The 22,825-nt window shown below is 48.1% G+C and overlaps 1 protein-coding gene across 1 annotated transcript in view; it reads left to right on the forward strand.

Annotated features, from left to right (window-relative positions):
• Nucleotides 1–234: 234 nt before the first annotated feature.
• Nucleotides 235–22,825, forward strand: part of LOC137299644 (small conductance calcium-activated potassium channel protein 2-like) — a 73,143-nt gene continuing 50,552 nt past the window's right edge. Inside the window, exons 1-2 of the mRNA XM_067968561.1 lie at nucleotides 235–404; nucleotides 17,269–17,706. Coding sequence (XP_067824662.1) covers nucleotides 17,353–17,706 — 354 coding nt within the window. The 5' untranslated portion in view covers nucleotides 235–404; nucleotides 17,269–17,352. The remainder of the gene's footprint in view (nucleotides 405–17,268; nucleotides 17,707–22,825) is intronic.

Consider the following 22,825-nt stretch of genomic DNA (forward strand, 5'->3'; position numbering starts at 1 on the left):
CATTTATTTTTTTCTGGCAGTAATTCTTCCCCACGGGTTAACATTATGGGTTGGTTGATTGAGTGAGAGTCAGGAAGTGTCCCTTTAAAAAAAATTTTTTTGTTGAGGGGGGGTTTAAAGGTGACGTGATGCGGGTTGTTTTGGTCCGGCCGGCCAATGGGACGGGCAGACTGGGCTGTACGGGCGAGCGGTGTCCGTGTGCGGTGCAGTGCGCAGCCGGCAGTGCGATGGATCCAAAGCCTGCGGAAGATCAGAGCGCAGTGGGGTCCGGCCGAGCGAGCGGGGAGCAGCAGCACCATCACCATCACCAGCACCAGCACCAGCATCACTGCAACTGTCACAGGAACCAGTGTCTGCACAGGCACTGCTGGCACGGGAATCAGAGCCACCCCGGAGAGTACCAGGTAAGGAGCCTGAGAGAGAGAGAGAGAGAGATATATATATATATATAGATAGAGAGAGAGAGACATAGATAGAGAGAGAGAGACATAGATAGAGAGAGAGACATAGATACATATACACGAGACAGAGATAGACACACACACACACACACAGATAGGTAGATACAGAGAGAGAGAGATGGATAGATAGATAGAGACACACACACATAGATAAATAGAGAGAGACAGAAGGAGAGACACAGGGATGGATAGAAAGAGAGAGATGGATAGACACATGCATAAACGAATAGAGAGAGACACACACAGGTAGATAGAGAGACAGAGAGACACACACTTCCTTCCATCCATTCTAATGTACCATCTCTGTACATGTTTATCCCGGGACTTAACCTGCGCCAGGTAAGCGGCCGATTTCTGCCGAGTCTGCAGCAGGGCACAGCCCCCGGACTATGTACCTCGGGGTGACTCTCTCCCTCCCTCTGATCATCCGAAGCCTGTTGCAGTCTCGCTGCATGTGTGTGTGTGTATTTTTTTTTTTGGTCAGGGATGTAAATGGCTCAATCTACGATCATGTAAACGCACGGAGGGGAGGCGGTGGTGATATCTCGCAATGCTGCTGTTTTTCCCTGGAGTGTGTGTTTAGAGGGAGTGTGAGGGGTGCAGGCGGGTTTCTGTGTGCGGTGGGCCAGCGCTTGCTGCACCCGTTGCCTTTCCGTGTCATGCCCCATCTGGTGCCGCGGTATCACCCAGAAAACAGAGGGAGAAGGCTGACATTCCCATCAGCTGCCGAATGTTCCACCCGAAAGATCTCTCCTATTGCAGATTGACTAGAAAAGCCAAGATCCGGTTCAATTTTTTTTTACGCAGCCAGTTGTTATGATCTGGAATTCACTGCCTGAAAGGGGGTGGGGGGGGGGGGTGAAGCTGATTGAATAGAAACTTTCAAAAGGGAAATTGGATAAATACTTTAAGGGGGGAATTTGCAGGGCTATGGGGAAAGAGCAGGAGGAGTGGGACTAATTGGACAGCTCTTTCAAAGAGCGGGCACAGGCACGATGGGCTGAATGGCCTCCTCCTGTGCTGTCTGATTGTATGATCTCTGCATATTCCAGTATAGAGCATGTCAGGTTCCCCTTAGGTCAGTCACACAGCCCCTTTTGTACATGTTCTTCTGTATGTGAAGCAGACTCACTGGGTTCTGTTAGAGGTGTTAACAGAAAGGGACACGGTCTTCCCCACATCCCCCCTCCTCCTCCCCACATCCCCCCTCCTCCCCCTCCCATGCGTGTTTACTAAAGGAAATCCCTTTGCATTCTGACTTCAAGGCATTTCTGAGTGTTTAAGATTCACTTCTGCTGAATGTAGTTGTGAGCTGGAGTGGACACACTCTGTAAACTGCATTCCTGTGTAAATTTCACAGTTTCAAACCCTCCACAGCCCAGGGTGACAGGAGAGGAGAAAGATGAGCTGATGGTGTCCCATGTTGGTGTCAGGCTGAGGATTCTGTGCAATCTCAGATCATTCATTGTCTTATCATGTTTGCAATCAGAAGCTAATGATTAATATTTAGGGGGGGGGGGGTCAAAGGGTGCTGAGCTGCAGCAGGTCTCTCTCTGTGACCACAGATTGCACATGAGGGAGCAGCCTATTTAAATGTAACTTTTACATCCCATATTTAAATTTTTATTTCAAACATGCCCTAGGGACTATAACTGAAAAGAGGTTGATTATCTTGAAGATTTGTTGCCTGCTGAAGTTCAATTCAATATATATAATTAAACATTTCGAAGGATTATAGATGACAGGCTTCAGACTGCAGTTTGTATTAAACACACTCATTCTATGACATTTTTTTGGGAATAGGCAAAGCCTTCTCCCCATATCCCTCAATCCCACCTCCCCACCTTCTCCCCATATCCCTCAATCCCACCTCCCCACCTTCTCCCCATATCCATCAATCCCACCTACCCACCTTCTCCCCATATCCCTCAATCCCACCTCCCCACCTTCTCCCCATATCCCTCAATCCCACCTACCCACCTTCTCCCCATATCCCTCAATCCCACCTACCCACCTTCTCCCCATATCCCTCAATCCCACCTCCCCACCTTCTCCCCATATCCCTCAATCCCACCTACCCACCTTCTCCCCATATCCCTCAATCCCACCTCCCCACCTTCTCGCTGTCTGATAGAATGTACTGTCATCACTGTTCTCGTACAAACACATAAAGGGAAAATGTTACCATGCCCTGCGCTGTCAGCACCAGCACGTGTTCGAAAGTCACCAGTGCGTTGCCCACCATTTTGAGATTTGTGCTGGCTGCACACAGACATGCCGCAGACCAAGTCCCTCAGCCTGCTATTGCAGCAGCATCACTGCCTTGGTCAACGAGGTGGGCCGATGAGCTCTTTAACAGAAAAGCAGAAAGGAATTGTGCACAAGCCATTAACCTGTGCACTCCCAGAGAAACATCTTTACCCAGAGAGTGGTGAGAATGTGGAACTCACTATCACAAGGAGTAGTTGAGGTGAATAGCGTAGATGCATTTAAGGGGAAGCTGGATAAACACATGAGGGAGAAAGGAATTGAAGGATATACTGATAGGGTGAGATGAAGTAGGGTGGGAGGAGACTCGAGTGGAGCATAAACACCAGCACAGATCAGTTGGGCTGAATGGCCTGTTTCTGTGCTGTAATTTTTATGTAATTAAACCCTGGAAATGTCTCTTGGCCGCATTGTAAACTGTACAGTTCACGGCCCTCCGCAGCAAGTCATTCCGCATCTGTAATAGACTTTGGGTGACAAGGTTCCACCTGAGTTCCCTTCTCATTGCTGATGTGTGATTTCACTCACCCCTCATGCTCTGATCGAGTATCAGCATCAATACGTTAACTAAATTGCTGCCCCTCTTACACTTAATACATAGAATTTACGTAGGATCCCATTTGATGGAGAGTAGGGAGTTTTCCCGGAGTCCCTGGGCCAACATTCCTCCCTCAACCAACACCACCAAAAATGGATTAGCTGTTCGTGGGATCTTGCTGAGTGCAGATTGGCTGCTGTGTCTGCCTACCTGCTTATCAATATCATTAATGATATTGTGTTTTTAACAGTATGCATTGCTATCCCATGCATCCCCAATTTTCATTGCTCCACCTTCAGCCTTCAGCTGCCTGGGCCCTGAGCTCTGGAATTCCCTCCCTAAACCTCTCCGCCTCTCTCTCTCCTCCTTTAAGACGCTCCTTAAAACCTACCTCTTTGACCAAGCTTTTGGTCACCTGTCCTAATATCTCCTTATGTGGCTTGGTATCAAATTTTGTCTGATAATCGCTCAGGTGAAGTGCCTTAGGATGTTTTAATTATGTTAAAGGAGCTATATATATGTGCAAGTTATTGGTGTATGTAAGCTCCACAGATGGCCCTTCATAACATTAGGACATCCCAAAGCACTTTGTAGCCATGAAGTACTTTTGAAGTGTAGTCACTGTTGTACTTTGAGAAACACAACAGCCAATTTGCGCGCAGCAAGCTCCCACAAACAGCAATGTGAAGATGACCAGATAATCTGTTTTGGTAATGTTGGTTGAGGGATAAATATTAGCCATATTACCGGGGAGAACTTCCCTGCTCTTCTTCAAAATAGCAGCCGTGGGATCTTTTAGATCCACCTGAGAGGGCAGACCGGGGCGTCAGTTTTACGTCTTATCTGAAAGACGGCACCTCCGACAGTGAAGCACTCCCTCAGTACTGCACTGAGGTGTCAGCCTGGATTATGTGCTCTGACCTCTAGAGTGGGACTTGAACCCACGACCTTCTGACTCAGAGGCGAGAGTGCTGTCAATGTGTTACGGCTGATGCTACATGTATAATCATAACATAGCTTACATCATAGTCTGCTACATATTACAATAGATTACTCCGTACACACAAGTGGTATAAAATTGCGGTCCCAATGCAGAGCCTCATCTGACGGGAGCACATATTTGGCATTCCACTGCGTGTTCCCCATGATTTTTCATGAGTCTGTGCCCGAATTCCAATACGTGCGCCCAGAATCTGTGCCAGGAGCATGAGCTGGTAAACTCACCCCTGCGATGCCTCCACAGAATCTGTTGGTATCAACTACCTTGTTGCAGGATGCAGCTATATATGGTGCGAGAGGCTCTGCAGTACTATAGTGTGACTCAGTATTGAACTTCATTCAATATGGGGAGAGATTTTATCAATTCACATTCCCAGCCCAGAGCTGGCTCTGCATGAAATGTATATGGAAATTCAGGCATGATTTTATAAGTTTAACTTAAGCATTGTCACCTGTTTAATGTTGGTGTGTCACTGTGTAACGCTGGGGTATAGTACTGGTGGGTACAGGTCTGTCACTGTGTAACGCTGGGGTACAGTACTGGTGGGTACAGGTCTGTCACTGTATAACACTGGGGTACAGTACTGGTGGGTACAGGTCTGTCACTGTATAACACTAGGGTACAGTACTGGTGGGTACAGGTCTGTCACTGTATAACACGGGTACAGTACTGGTAGGTACAGGTTTGTCACTGTATAACACTGGGGTACAGTACTGGTAGGTACAGGTTTGTCACTGTATAACACTGGGGTACAGTACTGGTGGGTACAGGTCTGTCACTGTATAACACGGGTACAGTACTGGTGGGTACAGGTCTGTCACTGTATAACACGGGTACAGTACTGGTGGGTACAGGTCTGTCACTGTATAACACAGGTACAGTACTGGTGGGTACAGGTCTGTCACTGTATAACACTGGGGTACAGTACTGGTGGGTACAGGTCTGTCACTGTATAACACTGGGGTACAGTACTGGTGGGTACAGGTCTGTCACTGTATAACACGGGTACAGTACTGGTGGGTACAGGTCTGTCACTGTATAACACGGGTACAGTACTGGTGGGTACAGGTCTGTCACTATAACACTGGGGTACAGTACTGGTGGGTACAGGTCTGTCACTGTATAACACTGGGGTACAGTACTGGTGGGTACAGGTCTGTCACTGTATAACACTGGGGTACAGTACTGGTGGGTACAGGTCTGTCACTGTATAACACGGGTACAGTACTGGTGGGTACAGGTCTGTCACTGTATAACACTGGGGTACAGTACTGGTGGGTACAAGTCTGTCACTGTATAACACGGGTACAGTACTGGTGGGTACAGGTCTGTCACTGTATAACACTGGGGTACAGTACTGGTGGGTACAGGTCTGTCACTGTATGACACTGGGGTACAGTACTGGTGGGTACAGGTCTGTCACTGTATAACACTGGGGTACAGTACTGGTGGGTACAGGTCTGTCACTGTATAACACGGGTACAGTACTGGTGGGCACAGGTCTGTCACTGTATAACACGGGTACAGTACTGGTGGGTACAGGTCTGTCACTGTATAACACTGGGGTACAGTACTGGGGGGTACAGGTCTGTCACTGTATAACACTGGGGTACAGTACTGGGGGGTACAGGTCTGTCACCGTATAACACTGGGGTACAGTACTGGGGGGTACAGGTCTGTCACTGTATAACACGGGTACAGTACTGGGGGGTACAGGTCTGTCACTGTATAACACTGAGGTACAGTACTGGTGGGTACAGGTCTGTCACTGTATAACACTGGGGTATAGTACTGGTAGGTACAGGTCTTTCATTGGTGCTGGGAGTAGATTGAAGGCATGAAATTAGCAGCGTGAGGCAGGAAGTGTATTCCACCACAGTGAAGCTTGGTGTAAGTGTGATGTCATTTCCCTGATGTCATTATACTGATGCTCGAATCGTTATCACCGGCCCACACGATGGACATACACACGGGCTGAAACTGCCCTGGGACATGTTAATAGCTAAAGTGTTGACACAGTCAAATGAAGTTTGCTCACCTGTTAATAGATTAATCCTTCATTAAAATATCCAGAGAGAAATTGCACTTCAACATTCTGTGTTTAAAAAAAAAAGTTTCTTTTGTTGTCTGTCCGAACTCTCTTACATTTAATCTTTTATCCATGTACCCTTATTCTGGGCTTTTCAATGTCTTGGACACCATTTGTGCCTATCTACTCTGTCCCATCCTGTCAATATTTGAACACCTCTATCATAGAATCATAGAAATTTGTGGCACCGAAGGAGGCCATTCGGCCCATCGTGTCTGTGCCGGCCAAAAAAGAGCTATCCAGCCTAATCCCACTTTCCAGCACTTGGTCCGTAGCCCTGTAGCTCACGGCACTTCAGGTGCACATCCAAGTACTTTTTAAATGAGTTGAGGGTTTCTGCCTCTCCCACCCTTTCAGGCAGTGAGTTCCAGGCCCCCACCACCCTCTGGGTGAAAAAATTTCTCCTCAGCTCCCCTCTGATCCTTCTACCAATTACTTATAATCTGTGCCCCCTGGTTATTGAGCTCTCTGATGAGGGAAACAAGTCCTTCCTATCCACTCTATCTAGTCCCCTCATAATTTTATACACCTTAATTAAATCTCCCCTCAGCCTCCTCTGTTCCAAAGAAAATAACCCCAGCCTATCCAATCTTTCCTCATAGTTAAAATTCTCCAGTCCTGGCAACATCCTCATAAATCTCCTCTATACTCTCTCTAGTGCAATCACATCTTTCCTGTAATATGGTGACCAGAACTGTACGCAGTACTCAAGCTGTGGCCTAACTAGTGTTTTATACAGTTCTGGCATAACATCCTTGCTCTTATATTCTATGCCTCGGCTAATAAAGGAAAGTATCCCGTATGCCTTCTTAACCACCTTATCTACCTGTCCTGCTACCTTCAGGAATCTGTGGACATGCACTCCAAGGTCCCTCTGTTCCTCTACACCTCTCAGTATCCTCCCATTTATTGTGTATTCCCTTGCCTTGTTTGCCCTCCCCAAATGCATTACCTCACACTTCTCCGGATTGAATTCCATTTGCCACTTTTCTGCCCACCTGACCAGTCCATTGATATCTTCCTGCAGTCTACAGCTTTCCTCCTCATTATCAACCACACGGCCAATTTTTGTATCATCTGCAAACTTCTTAATCACGCCCCCTACATTTAAGTCTAAAAATTGATAAATACCACAAAAAGCAAGGGACCAAGTACTGAGCCCTGCAGAACCCCACTGGAAACAGCCTTCCAGTCACAAAAACATCCGTCGACCATTACCCTTTGCTTCCTGCCGCTGAACCAATTCTGGATCCAACTAGCCACTTTCCCTTTGATCCATAAGACCATAAGACCATAAAAGATAGGAGCAGGAGTAGGCCATTTGGCCCCTCGAGCCTGCTCTGCCATTTAATGAGATCATGGCTGATCTGATTTTTACCTCAACTCCACTTTCCCGCCCTTTCCCCATATCCTTTGACTCCCATGGGCTTTTACTTTTCTGACCAGTCTGCCATGTGGGACCTTGTCAAAAGCCTTGCTAAAATCCATGTAGAATGCGTCAAACGCGCTACCCTCATCGACCGTCCTTGTTACCTCCTCAAAAAATTCGATCAGGTTAGTTAGATGTGACCTTCCCTTAACAAATCCATGCTGACTCTCCTTGATTAATCTGTGCCTTTCTAAGTGACGATTAATACTGTCCCTCACAATTTTTCCCAATAATTTGCCCACCACCGAGGTTAGACTGACTGGCCTGTAATTACTCGGTCTATCCCTTTTTCCCTTTTTAAACAACATTACAATGTTAGCAGTCCTCCAATCCTCCGGCACCACGCCTGTAGCCAGGGAGGATTGGAAAATGATGATCAGAGCCTCCGCTATTTCCTCCCTTGCTTCTCTTAACAGCCTGGGATACATTTAATCCGGGCCTGGCGATTTATCTACTTTCAAAGGTGCTAAACCCTTTAATACTTCCTCTCTCACTATGTTTATCCCATCCAATATTTCACACTCCTCCTTAACTACAATCTCTGCATCGTCCCCCTCATCAAAACACAACAACTTGCATTTATACATTGCCATTAACATAGCAAAATGTCCCAGGAGCTTAATCAGTGAAAATTTGACTCCGAGCCACATAAGGAGATATTAGGACAGGTGACCAAAAGCTTGGTCAATGAGGTAGGTTTTAAGGAGCGTCTTAAAGGAGGAGAGAGAGAGAGAGACTTCCAGAGCTTAGGGCCTAGGCAGCTGAAGGCATGACCACCAATGGTGGAATGAAGAAGGGGATGAGCAAGAGGCCAGAATTGGAGGAGCGCAGAGATCTCGGAGAATTGTAGGGATTAATTGGATAGCTCTTCCAAAGAACGGGCATCGGTGCAATGGGCCGAATGGCCTCCTTCTTTGTGCTATAAGATTCTATGTTATGATTCTACGGGCTTCCTGATACTCTGATCAGTTTGTTTCTCGGCATTTTAAAAATGCATTCTATAGTTAACATTACTTAGAAATGGAGTCATTTCGAGGGGTTTGTGTGCATGCATGACCATATTCTGGCTTGCTTGGGTTCTGTGTAAAACACGATCTATGCAATCTGTCCATTAGTGACTGCTCTTGTGACTGCATTTAATTACTGGAATCTTGGTGCAATCACACTGGACACTGTATAATGACGTTCTCACCTCCTCTGTGTATCTGTCTCAGTCTCTCTCTGGCTCTGTCTCTCAGTGTTTGTATCTCAAAGTATTTACAGTCAGTGTGCATTAAGCTATATTGTCCCTCATCTTGTGCACATCCACAGGCTATTACATAATCAGTATTAGGAAAAGGAATGCAATTGGCCCAACAAGCCCCGTCCCTTTTCCATAGAAACCGCCTACCGCCTCCACCCCACCTACCCATCGACTCACCATAACCCTCAATCACACCTTCTCACCGTGCCCCTCACACCCACCCGCTGATGGTACTCAGAACCCACCATGTGCTTAATCCAACACTATATGAATTGTGATCTCCTTAACGCCTCTCCATAACTTGTTCCAATCCCCATTAAGATACCTGTATCCACTAGGACTGTACCCCAGTGTTATACAGTGACAGACCTGTACCCACCAGTACTGTACCCCAGTGTTATACAGTGACAGACCTGTACCCACCAGTACTGTACCCCAGTGTTATATAGTTTCAGACCTGTACCCACTAGTATTGTATCCCAGTGTTATACAGTAACAGACCTGTACCCACCAGTACTGTACCCCAGTGTTATACAGTGACAGACCTGTACCCACCAGTACTGTACCCCAGTGTTATACAGTGACAGACCTGTACCCACCAGTACTGTACCCCAGTGTTATATAGTTTCAGACCTGTACCCACTAGTATTGTACCCCAGTGTTATACAGTGACAGACCTGTACCCACCAGTACTGTACCCCAGTGTTATACAGTGACAGACCTGTACCTACCAATACTGCACCCCAGTGTTATACAGTGACAGACCTGTACCCACCAGTACTGTACCCCAGTGTTATACAGTGACAGACCTGTACCCACCAGTACTGTACCCCAGTGTTATACAGTGACAGACCTGTACCCACCAGTACTGTACCCCAGTGTTATACAGTGACAGACCTGTACCCACCAGTACTGTACCCCAGTGTTATACAGTGACAGACCTGTACCCACCAGTACTGTATCCCAGTGTTATACAGTGACAGACCTGTACCCACCAGTACTGTACCCCAGTGTTATACAGTGACAGACCTGTACCCACCAGTACTGTACCCCAGTGTTATACAGTGACAGACCTGTACCCACCAGTACTGTACCCCAGTGTTATACAGTGACAGACCTGTACCCACCAGTACTGTATCCCAGTGTTATACAGTGACAGACCTGTACCCACCAGTACTGTACCCCAGTGTTATACAGTGACAGACCTGTACCCACCAGTACTGTATCCCAGTGTTATACAGTGACAGACCTGTACCCACCAGTACTGTACCCCAGTGTTATACAGTGACAGACCTGTACCCACCAGTACTGTATCCCAGTGTTATACAGTGACAGACCTGTACCCACCAGTACTGTACCCCAGTGTTATACAGTGACAGACCTGTACCCACCAGTACTGTACCCCAGTGTTATACAGTGACAGACCTGTACCCACCAGTACTGTACCCCAGTGTTATACAGTGACAGACCTGTACCCACCAGTACTGTACCTCAGTGTTATACAGTGACAGACCTGTACACACCAGTACTGTACCCTATCATTAGAACTGAAACTGTTCCCTAGAGACCCCATATTTGGGGAGAGCAGGTTCTGTTACTGTGCTGCTGGTTGATTCTAACAGTTCAAGTGAGCACAGTATGAAATCTTCACACACCCACCCCTTACACTGCACTGCCAGTGATGTCACTGCGAGCAATGCCTCGCATTTAAAACATCTCCTCCTCCTCTCGCTTTCAGTGAAACAAACCCTGATAACAATCTTTGGCAAATCACATGATGCGGTCTCAGAGATTTTCAGATCTCGTGACTGGATAATGGGTTGTTACCCGCTGCAGGAAGTGACACTGAAATATGCGGCGGGGAATGAATTGGAATCTTGTGCTCTGTGACTGCAGTCCCTCAGTATTATTAGCTTCTCTTCACAACACTCAACCCTGTCCTTCTGGTCAAGGTTTGCGATGAGTCGAACGGGGACACTGAGATCCTGTGCCTTGTATGGATGTTCTTATGGTGGGTGAGCGTGCTGCCCCAAATATCCAGTCTCATTCAGAGTCAGCTCGGTTATGTAATTATATTCCAGGGAAAATCAGATCATGCGTAACCAGCCCTGCCTGAAATATATTCCTGACTCTCTCAGCACCGTACTGTGTCTCTCAGTCCTGTTACACACACAATTGGTGCTGGGACAGAACATTATTCAGCAGGGTAAGGATTACTCACTGTGCATCTGTGTAGAGTCACGGTTTATTCAGCAGCAGGGTAAGGGAGGAGATTTTATAAACTAGCTAACCTAGTTCACAGCTTCATATGACCGGCGGGTATATTGGGAATCTGGAATCAGGGCTCTGTGTGCTCTGCATGGTTTCCTGTCCATACTGCACCAATTTATAAAATTTACTCCTTGATTTCAAAATCATGAGGGTGCAGGAGGAGGGAGTGTGGGATGGTGCATTGGGAGCTTAAGAGGAATAAGAGGGGTCTAGAGGAGTAATGACCGCTGTGTTATTGATAAAACAGTGAGGGAGGCGAGCGCTGGGGCCAGTGGGGCGAGCGCTGGGGCCAGTGGGGCGAGCGCTGGGGCCAGTGGGGCGAGCGCTGGGGCCAGTGGGGCGAGCGCTGGGGCCAGTGGGGCGAGCGCTGGGGCCAGTGGGGCGAGCGCTGGGGCCAGTGGGGCGAGCGCTGGGGCCAGTGGGGCGAGCGCTGGGGCCAGTGGGGCGAGCGCTGGGGCCAGTGGGGCGAGCGCTGGGGCCAGTGGGGCGAGCGCTGGGGCCAGTGGGGCGAGCGCTGGGGCCAGTGGGGCGAGCGCTGGGGCCAGTGGGGCGAGCGCTGGGGCCAGTGGGGCCAGCACGAGGCGAGCATTAAGCTCACAGGGCCGGCTGACATGAGGCCCAAGGCCCGGCTCCATTTTAACTCCCTTAATACACCAGCCCCGAACCGGTCATCAGGGGGCGCCGGGAGTCGGGCGGGGGGACGGGCGGGAGTCGGGCGGGGGGTCGGGCGGGAGTCGGGCGGGGGGACGGGCGGGAGTCGGGCGGGGGGACGGATGTGAGTCAGGTGAGGGGATGCTCCCCAGCAGTCGGTGGGGGAGGAGAGGGGCTGATGGGGGCGGAGGAGGAGGGCGGAGGGAAGCCCGAGGCAGGGGAGGCCCCGAGGTTTCCTCGTGTTGGGCCCAGAGGAACTCTCCTCTGCACTGGGAGCCCGCCTCGTGACGCAACGTTAAATTAGCGTTGGGTTCTGATTGACGTCACCGGATCCCGACTTTTTGAATCTCTACGGTGTCCTCGCCCCCCCCCCCCCCTTCCCCCATTGGACGAGGACATCGCTCGTTGCCCAAAGTGCACCTGGTAAAATGGCGGATGACTCGTGTAGGTTGGGTGAGCTGCCGATTATTTGACCCCCGACCCCCGCCCTCCCCATTCATGTCGGGCACAGATGGGGGGCCTGTGGGGTAAAAATCAGGGCTGAGAGATTGTGATATAGAGAGAAGGAGATTGGAAACTAGAGGTAGGATTTTGATAGGGTGGATAGAGAGAAACTATTTCCCCTGCTGGGGGGAGTCCAGAACAAGGGGGAATAACCTTAAAATTAGAGCCAGGCCGTTCAGGGGTGATGTCAGGAAGCTCTTCTTCACACAAAGGGGAGTGGGAATCTGGAACTCTCTTTTTCCGCCCCCCCCCCCCCACAACCCCAAAAATCTGTTGAGGCTGGGGGTCAATTGTAAAATTTCAATACTGAAGCTGATAAATTTTTTTAGGTAAGGGTACTAAGGGTTACGGAACTAAGGTGGGTAAATGGAGTTAAGATACAGGTCAGCCATGATCGAATTGAATGGCAGAACAGGCTCAAGGGGCTGAATGGCCTCCTCCAGTTCCTATGTTTGAGAGGAGAGGTTCCAGATGTTTGGAGCTAACGGTCAACTCTGATGCAATTCCACTGTAGCCACATGTATTGATTTGAGATTTATATTGGCCCGCTCTACAATAGGGCCTGCGTCAAAATAAGAACAGTGCGTTTCAATTAATGGCCTTTAATTGCTCATCATTGGTTGATAATTGCGCTGTAATTGACCAGTTACCTGTCAGGCTTTTGATGCGTTCTAACTGTATTCTGGAAATCTGGGGGAATTGCCATTCAGAGGTTATCAATCTGCGGCAGGTCTGCATTGGGGACATGAGGGGAAAGCAGTTCAAGAGACCAGAGCCAGCGCTGGTCAGCCTTCATCACCACCCCCCTCCCAACCTCCCCCACAATCCCCCCCGTCTCGAGGTCAGCGCCCAATGTTTTAAGTTTTAAATACAACTTTACTAATTGGTCTTCATCCCCGCCCATCAGCAAAAGGCCAAATGAAGCCGTGTGTCCCTGAAACAGCTGGATGGGTAAATGTCACCACGCAGTGCTCTGACCCAGAACCCAGCCCTGCTTAGGGTCGCCAACTCTGGTTGAACAACTTCCTGGAGGTGTCATCAAGTGACCTCCCGCCCCGTCCCCCCACTCTCCTGCTATTGGTTACCCAATACGTCCATCCTTGCGGTGCCCCGCCTTCTCAGCCAATCAGAAAGTGAATAGACTCTTCATTATCTGATTGGATGATTCTTGACCCTCAGTCAGACAGACGTTTTTCCCCCATGTCCACAATTTTTATAACGAGCAAACAAAAGTGTTCAAAGAAAATTTGTTTAAAAGCACAATTTGTTTTAACATCCTCTGTGATTTTCCTTCCCAGTTTTTGCTCGCAGCAGTGTCCTGGAGATTAGACTTTAATTCCTGGAGACTCCAGAGCAATCCAGGAGGATTGGCAATTCCTATCCCTGCTTGACAGGAGGGTAGATCTGACAAACAGGCATATTCACCTCCTGACTCCCCAAAGCCTCTCCACCATCTACAAGGCACAAGTCGGGAATGTGATGGAATACTCTCTGCTTGCCTGGATGAGTGCAGCTCCAACAACACTCAGGAAGCTCGACACCATCCAGGGCAAACCAACCCACTCGATTGGCACCCCATCTACCACTGGCGCACTGTGGCTGCAGTGTGTACCATCTACAGGATGCACTGCAGCAACTCGCCAAGGCTTCTTCGACAGCACCTCCCAAACCCGTGACCTCTACCACCTAGAAGGACAAGGGCAGCAGGTACATGGGAACAACACCACCTGCACGTTCCCCTCCAAGTCACACACCATCCCGACTTGGAAATATATCGCCGTTCCTTCATCGTCGCTGGGTCAAAATCCTGGAACTCCCTTCCTAACAGCACTGTGGGAGAACCTTCACCACACGGACTGCAGTGGTTCAAGAAGGCGGCTCACCACCACCTTCGCAAGGGGCAACTAGGGATGGCCAATAATGGCCGGCCTTGCCACATCCCGAGAATTTAATTTCCATTGATTTCACTGGAAATAGAAATCGGGAGCGATGCAAAATGAGCTGCCGATTTGCTGTCACCTGTTTTACATTATCGGACAAAGTCAAGATCTACCCTCACGTATCCATATTACTGACCATTCACCTCACCCCATCTCCCAGGCTTCTGGCCACAGAAATACATTTGGAATTGGTCAGTTTGGACTCTGTGTCCACTCCACACCAAGTACTGAGTGCGAGGGGCCGTTAATCAGACATTCACTTGTATGAATTGTAGTGATTTTCTCTCGCTGTGAAAGAGCAAGTTATTGTGTGACATTTTTCATCCATATTTTGCAGACTTCATGAGCAAATGCTGTATAATTTTGGGTTTGATGTCTATGAGTTTCAATCCATGAACTATAATTATCTTGAAAGCTCGATGCATTTTCAGATCTCCAACAATTATTTTTTGACATGTGGTGAAGAAGCTCAAACAATCTTGACTCAACCACATGTCTGTATTTGTGTCGATCAGTTCATGGGCTTTAATTAACCACACAATACACCATGTCACTCTGGGATTTTGGGAAACCATTCCCGACCCATTTTAAGCAATGGGATACAGCCTCCTTGCTAGATGCCCTCCTTTCCCTCTATGCCACATGTGTTTCCTGTAACAGTACAATCTTACTCCTAAAGAGTTCAATGTCGGGGAAGTGTGAGGCCACCCACTTACCTGTGCTGGTATTGCCCCCACCCAGGTATAAGCAGGTACCAGTGACAGACCCTTACCTGTGCTGGTATTGTACCCTTTTTTTTGTTCATTCATGGGATGTGGGCGTCTCTGGCAAGGCCATCTCTAATTGCCCTTGAGAAGGTGGTGGTGAGCCGCCTTCTTGAACCACTGCAGTCCACGTGGTGAAGTTTCTCCCACAGTGCTGTTAGGGAGGGAGTTCCAGGATTTTGACCCAGCGACGATGAAGGAACGGCGATATATTTCCAAGTCGGGATGGTGTGTGACTTGGACGGTAACCAGGTGGTGTTGTTCCCATGTGCCTGCTGCCCTTGTCCTTCTTGGTGGTAGAGGTCGCAGGTTTGGGAGGTGCTGTTGAAGAAGCCTTGGCGAGTTGCTGCAGTGCATCCTGTGGATGGTACACACTGCAGCCACTGTGCGCCGGTGGTGAAGGGAGTGAATGTTTAAGGTGGTGGATGCGGTGCCAATCAAGCGGGCTGCTTTGTCCTGGATGGTGTCAAGCTTGTTGAGTGTTGTTGGAGCTGCACTCATCCAGTCAAGTGGAGAGTATTCCATCACACTCCTGACTTGTGCCTTGTAGATGGTGGAAAGGCTTTGGGAAGTCAGGAGGTGAGTCACTCGCCACAGAATACCCAGCCTCTGACCTGTTCTTGTAGCCATGGTATTTATGTGGCTGGTCCAGTTAAGTTTCTGGTCAATGGTGACCCCCAGGATGTTGATGGTGGGGGATTCGGTGATGGTAATGCCGTTGAATGTCAAGGGGAGCTTGTTCGACTCTCTCTTGTTGGAGATGGTCATTGCCTGGCACTTGTGTGGCACAAATGTTACTTGCCACTTATCAGTCCAAGCCTGGATGTTGTCCAGGTCTTGCTGCATGCGGGCATGGACTGCTTCATTATCTGAGGGTACCCACCCAGGTATCAGCAGGTACCAGTGTCAAACCCTTTAATAAGGTTCTGCACAAGAGATTATTAGTAAAAGTGAGAGTGCTCTGAATTGGGAGTGACCTTGGGCATGGGTTGGTAATTGGTTGGGAGGTAGGAGACAGAGGTGGGGTGGTGAATGGCCTAGTCCTATGCTCCATGCCTCTGGGCATGGGTGCTGGTGTGCCACTGAGGATGGGGGGACTGGAGATTAGAAGGAAGAAGAGAGGAAGAGTCAGCAAAGAAATGGAAGTGGTCCATTGATGTTTAATTGAGGGTGTTCATCTTGGGTTGAGCTGAATTGCATTGCCCTGAATTGTCTACGTTTCCTAGCTTAACTGTGTCTCAATTGGCCCTTGTTCATGTAGGAGTAGACATTCTATGTAACTAACTCCCTGTTGGGACACGATGAATGGGAATGTTGCACTATTCCTTCATGGGCAGGACCTGCTGATCTCACGAGAGAGAAAGAGAAAGAAAGAAAAGAACTTGCATTTCTAAAGCGCCTTTCACAACCTCAGGACACCCCTAAGTGCTTTACAATAAATGAAGTACTTTTGAAGTGTAGTCACTGTTGTGATGTAGGGAAATGTGGCAGCCAATTTGTGCACAGCAAGATCCCACAAACAACCATGAAATAAATGTTTTAGATGTTCGTTGTGGGATAAATATTGGCCAGGGCACCGGGAAGAACTCACCTGCTCTTTTTCAAAGTAGTGCCATGTGATCTTATACATCCACCTGAGAGGGCAGATGGGACCAGAGAGTGGTGAGAGTGTGGTTGAGGCGAATAACATAGATGCATTTAAGGGAAAGCTCGATAAACACATGAGGGAGAAAGGAATAGAGGGATATGGTGTTAGGGTGAGATGAAGTAGGGAGGGAGGAGGCTCGTGTGGAGCACAAACACTGGCATAGACCAGTTGGGCCGAATGGCCTGTTTCTGTGCAGTAAATTCTACGTAACCACTGAACCAAGGCACAAATACCTACCATCTTAGTATGGGAGATCAGGGGCAGATACTAAGAGTTTGCTTCTCCATGAAGCCCCTTTGTAGAGCAGTATTAATTCAGTCTAAAAGGAGTTTGAAGCCAGTGAGTTTTAAATGTGGTTCCTGCATTGTTCTGGGTCTAATCCGACAGCGTTCAATCGAACTGATTCCGAGGCAGCAAGGCTGTGCTTTTGACTTTCAATTCTTTCTTGGTTTACCCTTTCAGGTGAGCACCAGTGACTTCCATCGCTTGCACCATGCTGGATCCAAAAACAGTTTCAGCGAGAGCAACCCTTTCACTGAGATAGCCATGACTAGCTGCAAGTATAACGGAGGGGTGGTCAGACCCCTCAGTAGCCTTGGCAACTCGCACCGGAACCTCCATGACCTGGACTCGGAGACTCAGCCTCTACAGACCATCAACAACTCAGGCCTGGAGGTCGTGGTCTCCAAACCCGACCAGAACAACATCTCGAACGACAGCTTGGTGAACGAGGGCAGAAAATTGGCCAAAAAGTCACAGAATATCGGCCATAAACTGGGACACAGGAGGGTCCTGTTTGAGAAGAGGAAACGGCTCAGTGATTACGCGCTGATATTTGGAATGTTTGGGATTGTTGTTATGGTGACAGAGACAGAATTGTCATGGGGAGTTTATACAAAGGTGAGTTCAGCCTTTTTTCTCTCAGTGATGCAGCACCTAAATGATTTTCCCAGATCCAGGGTTCAGCCTAGGTCCTAAATATTAACAAAACAGGCCTCAAAAGTACAAGTTCACAGTGTGACACCCCCGGATTGCGTAAAAACCTAGGCCTGGGCCCTGAACTGGTGGAAAGGCCTCAGATACAAGTTGTGAAATTGAGTTCAATAAATATGGTCATTTTTAGGCAAACATCAGAAAAATGACCATGGAAGTTGCCAGATTGTCATAAAAGCCCAACCAGTTCACGACATAGCATTATATAGAATTTACAGCACAGAAACAGGCCATTCGGCCCAACGGGTCCATGCCGGTGTTTATGCTCCACACGAGCCTCCTCCCTCCCTACTTCATCTCACCCTATCAGCATATCCTTCTATTCCTTTCTCCCTCATGTGTTTATCCAGCTTCCCCTTCAATGTATCTACACTATTTGCCTCAACTAGTCCTTGTGGGAGCGAGTTCCACATTCTCACCACTCTCTGGGTAAAGAAGTTTCTCCTGAATTCCCTATTGGATTTATTAGTGAATATCTTCTATTTATGACCTCTAGTTCTGGTCTCTCCCACAAGTGTAAACAATTTCTCTACCTCTACCCTATCAAACCGTTCCATAATTTTAAAGACCTCTAACAGGTCACCCCTCAGCCTTCTCTTTTCTAGAGAAAAAGAGCCCCAGCCTGTTCAGTCGAGGGGCTGAATGGCCTCCTCCTGTTGCTATGTGGCGCTGAGCCGTACAGACCAGGAAGGTCTCTGGTTCCATCCCTGGTCTTCAGTTGAGTTAGTTAATCTTCACCAGGATGCTAAGAGGATGGGGGTGGAGGGGTGAGGGGTGGGGTGGAGGGGTGGAGGGGTGGAGGGGGCAGAGGGGGGGGCGGAGGGGGGGGAGGGGGGGGCGGAGGGGAGGGGAGGGGTGAGGGGGGGTGGAGGGGTGGGGTGGGGTGGAGGGGGGGGGAGGGAGGGGGGGAGGGGAGGGGAGGGGGGGAGGGGAGGGGAGGGGTGGGGTGGGGGGGTGGTTGGGAGGGCTGGGGTGGGGGGGTGGTTGGGAGGGCTGGCAGGGAGGGGGAATAATTGACCTTTAGTGACCACAAGCTCCGGAGGAGAAAGAAAACCTCTGATGGCCGTCCAGTGATCCTTGTTGAGAAGTATGGACACCGGACGAGGAGAGGATGCGATGCTGATGCCGCCTCAGGGGTGAAGAATGGGTCCACGGGTGAGGCACGGCCGAGCGGACAGCTCCAGCCAATGAACCTCGTAGGAATCAGGGGTGGAAAGCATCTGCCCCGTGAATGACATTGCCCGTTTTGAGCAGTTAGTCCCAGAGGGTGGTTTATTGCTCACGGTGCTTTTTATACACAGGAGAGAAAGAAATTCTTGGTTATAAACCATTAAAGCTTAGTGGCCCAAATCTTGCTGGCGTCGGGCATCTCACGGCGTGACTCGTTATTTGGACTTTTTCCGTCACCCTTCAGCATGAAAATGTTTATTGCTCCGTGAATTGCCGGAAGCGTGAGCTGATAACGAGGCATCCGGGACCTTGGTGAACGACGGGACCAACAGTTTATCTCCTTAACTAATGAGATTTTAAGGATTGAGAAATAAACAGAGGAAGTGCTGAGAAGGAAATCAGGTGAATTAGAGTCAGATCAGGTACAGCAAGAGAAATAAAGAGAGGGAGATTGGATTAGGAGAGAGAGAAAAGAGAGACAGAAAGGAAAGGTATGAAGAAATGTTTAAAAATTTAAATTTTACATTTTTTAAATCTCTAAGAAGAATTTACTACCTGCAGGAATGAGACTCCACAGTTTAAATTGTTCCTTTTCTGGGCCGGAGAGGTTGATTGGCATTGCGTTAACAATTATCATGTGGTTAAAAGGGTACATACTGTTAAACATGAGCCCTGACTTTCTGCAGCGAGTTTAATTCGACTTTAATATGTAAATCCAGCAAGTTGTTAAAAATAACGGGGAGGTTGAGGGCGAGATGCCGTTTGTGTGAATCAAACGATGGAGCCGCGTAAATCGACCGGCGAGTTCTGGAGACTCGTAACTCACGGAGTTGCTGGCCGATTTGCACATTAGTAACGGTGTGTGTCGTGAACTCGCTGTTATTTTTCCAGAAAGATTTGGGTCATTGTTTCTGCAACTAATATTTCAATAAGTATCTCTGGAGCCAGGACACGGTTGAAGAGCAGCGAGGGACCTCCCGCTGGGGGCTGTGTTGCGGACTCACCGGGGGGGGGAGGTAAAATTGGACCTGGGAGGCGGTGCAAAACGGCGATAGCGAATCAGCAGCTTGTTTTACAACCTGTCCGATTTTCCTTTCCGCTGACTTCAAAGAAAGAAAAAAATCGGATTGGGTGTAAAATGAGCTTCTGATTCACCATCGCACATATTGCACTGCCTCCCTGGTCCAATCTTACCCACATAGAATGAAAGACGTTTGTCGGCCGTGGGTCAGTGGGTAACGTTCTCGCCTCCTCAGTCAGAAGGTCGTGGATTCAAGTCCCACTCCAGAGACTTGAGCCCATAATCCAGGCCGACACTCCCAGTGCAGTACTGAGGGAGTGCTGCACTGTCGGAGGTGCTGTCTTTTGGATGAAACATTAAACCAAGGCCCCGTCTGCCCTCTCAGCTGGACGCATTATTCGAAGAGTATGGCAGTTCTCCCCAGTGTCCTGGCCAATATTTATCCCTCAACCAACACCAAAAACAGATTATGTAGTCGTCATCACATTGCCGTTTGTGGGATCTTGCTGTGCGCAAATTGGCTGCCACGTTTCCCTACATTACAACAATGACTACAATTCACAAGTACTTCATTGGCTGTAAATCACTTTGGGATGTCCTGAGGTCATGAAAGGCGCTATAGAAGTACAAGTTCTTTCTTTCATGATATAGCACAATGAATACTCAACAATAAATTGCATTTATATAGCACTTATAATGTAGCAAAATGTCCAAAGTGCTTCACAGGAGCGATTATCAAACCACATTTGACACTGAGCCATGTAAGGAGATATTAGGACAGGTGACCAAAAGCTTGGGCAAACAGGTAGGTTTTAAGGAGCGTATTATAGGAGGAGGGAGAGGTGGAGAGGTTTAGGGAGGGAATTCCAGAGCTTAGGGCCTAGGCAGCTGAAGGGGGAGAGAGTTCCAGATTTCCACTACCCTATATGTGAAAACATTCTTCCTAAAAAATATATATGGTGAAAAGCTGAGGCCCCAGAACAGATCCCTAGGGAACACCACTTATCACATCCCAACAATCAGAAAACATTGCCTTTGTCCCCACTCTCTGTCTCCGACCTCCCAACCAATTACTAACTCATGTCACAAGATTACCTCCAATTCCGTGCGTTTTCATTTTTGCGAATAATCTCTGGTATGGAAACTTATCAAATGCCTCTGGAAGTCCATGTAATTAACATCCGTAGACACTTCCCTATTCACCATGTTAGTGACCTCCTCAAAAATCTCAACTAGATTAGTCAGACATCACCCACCCTTCAAAAATGCACACTGGCCCTTTGATCAGCTCATGCTTGTCCAAATGCTCAGTCACTCTGTCCCTGATGATAAACTCCAATGACTTCCCAACAACTGACGATAAACTGACAGGTCTGTAGTTTTATGCTTTCTCCCTCCCTCCTGTCTTAAATAATGGAGTGACATTTGCAATTTTTCAATCCAAAGGTACAATTCCAGAGTCTAGACAGAATTTGGAAAATTATGACCAATGCATCTGCAATTTGCTCACCTTTTTCTTTTAATTCCCTGGGTGGAAGAAATCAGGTCCTGGAGATTTGTCTATCTTAAGTCCCATTATTTTCTTCATTACTTTTTTTTACTTGTATTAAATCTAATAAGCTCCTCCCCATGACTTATTTTAAGGTCCCCGTGTACAGCTGGTATTTTCTCCTCTTCCTCCACTGTAAAAATGGATACAAAGTACTCATTGAACAAGCCCGTCAGTTCATATTATCCATTATAATCTCCTCAGCATCTGACTTTAATGGGCCCAATTTCTCCCCACCATTCTCTTTCTCCTACTAAAAGTTTTGATAAATATATTATCAGCTTTGATATTCCTTGCAAGCTTTTTCTATACTCCATTTTTGCATCTCGTTACTTTCTTTGTATCCCTCTGTTGCTTTTTATAACTCCCCCAGCCTGCTGTGTTACCATTTTTACTTTCATTTGTATAAGCCTTTTCTTTTAGCTTGATGCTGTCTCTGACCTCATTTGCTGACGATGGGTCATAACCCTGGCTTGCTTTTTAAATTCTCGGGTAATGTGCCTGTTTCAAAAGGACAGCTCCAGACCAAAACAAATCAGGACTGCTTCATATTTGTCACAGTCTTGACCAACAAATCTTCACTCCACCCTGGGAGTGTTTGATGGGACAGTGTAGAGGGAGCTTTACTCTGTATCTAACCCGTGCTGTACCTGCCCTGGGAGAGTTTGATGGGACAGTGTAGAGGGAGCTTTACTCTGTATCTAACCCGTGCTGTACCTGCCCTGGGAGTGTTTGATGGGACAGTGTAGAGGGAGCTTTACTCTGTATCTAACCCGTGCTGTACCTGCCCTGGGAATGTTTGATGATGTGGAGATGCCGGTGATGGACTGGGGTTGACAATTGTAAACAATTTTACAACACCAAGTTATAGTCCAGCAATTTTATTTGAAATTCACAAGCTTTCGGAGGCTTCCTCCTTCGTCAGGTGAACGATGTGAAAAGCCTCCGAAAGCTTGTGAATTTAAAATAAAATTGCTGGACTATAACTTGGTGTTGTAAAATTGTTTACAATGTTTGGTGGGACAGTGTAGAGGGAGCTTTACTCTGTATCGAACCCGTGCTGTACCTGCCCTGGGAGTGTTTGATGGGACAGTGTGGAGGGAGCTTTACTCTGTATCTAACCCGTGCTGTACCTGCCCTGGGAGTGTTTGATGGGACAGTGTAGAGGGAGCTTTACTCTGTATCTAACCCATGCTGTACCTGCCCTGGGAGTGTTTGATGGGACAGTGTAGAGGGAGCTTTACTCTGTATCTAACCCGTGCTGTACCTGCCCTGGGAGTGTTTGA

This window comes from Heptranchias perlo, chromosome 29 (assembly GCF_035084215.1).
Source record: "Heptranchias perlo isolate sHepPer1 chromosome 29, sHepPer1.hap1, whole genome shotgun sequence".
Taxonomy (NCBI): domain Eukaryota; kingdom Metazoa; phylum Chordata; class Chondrichthyes; order Hexanchiformes; family Hexanchidae; genus Heptranchias; species Heptranchias perlo.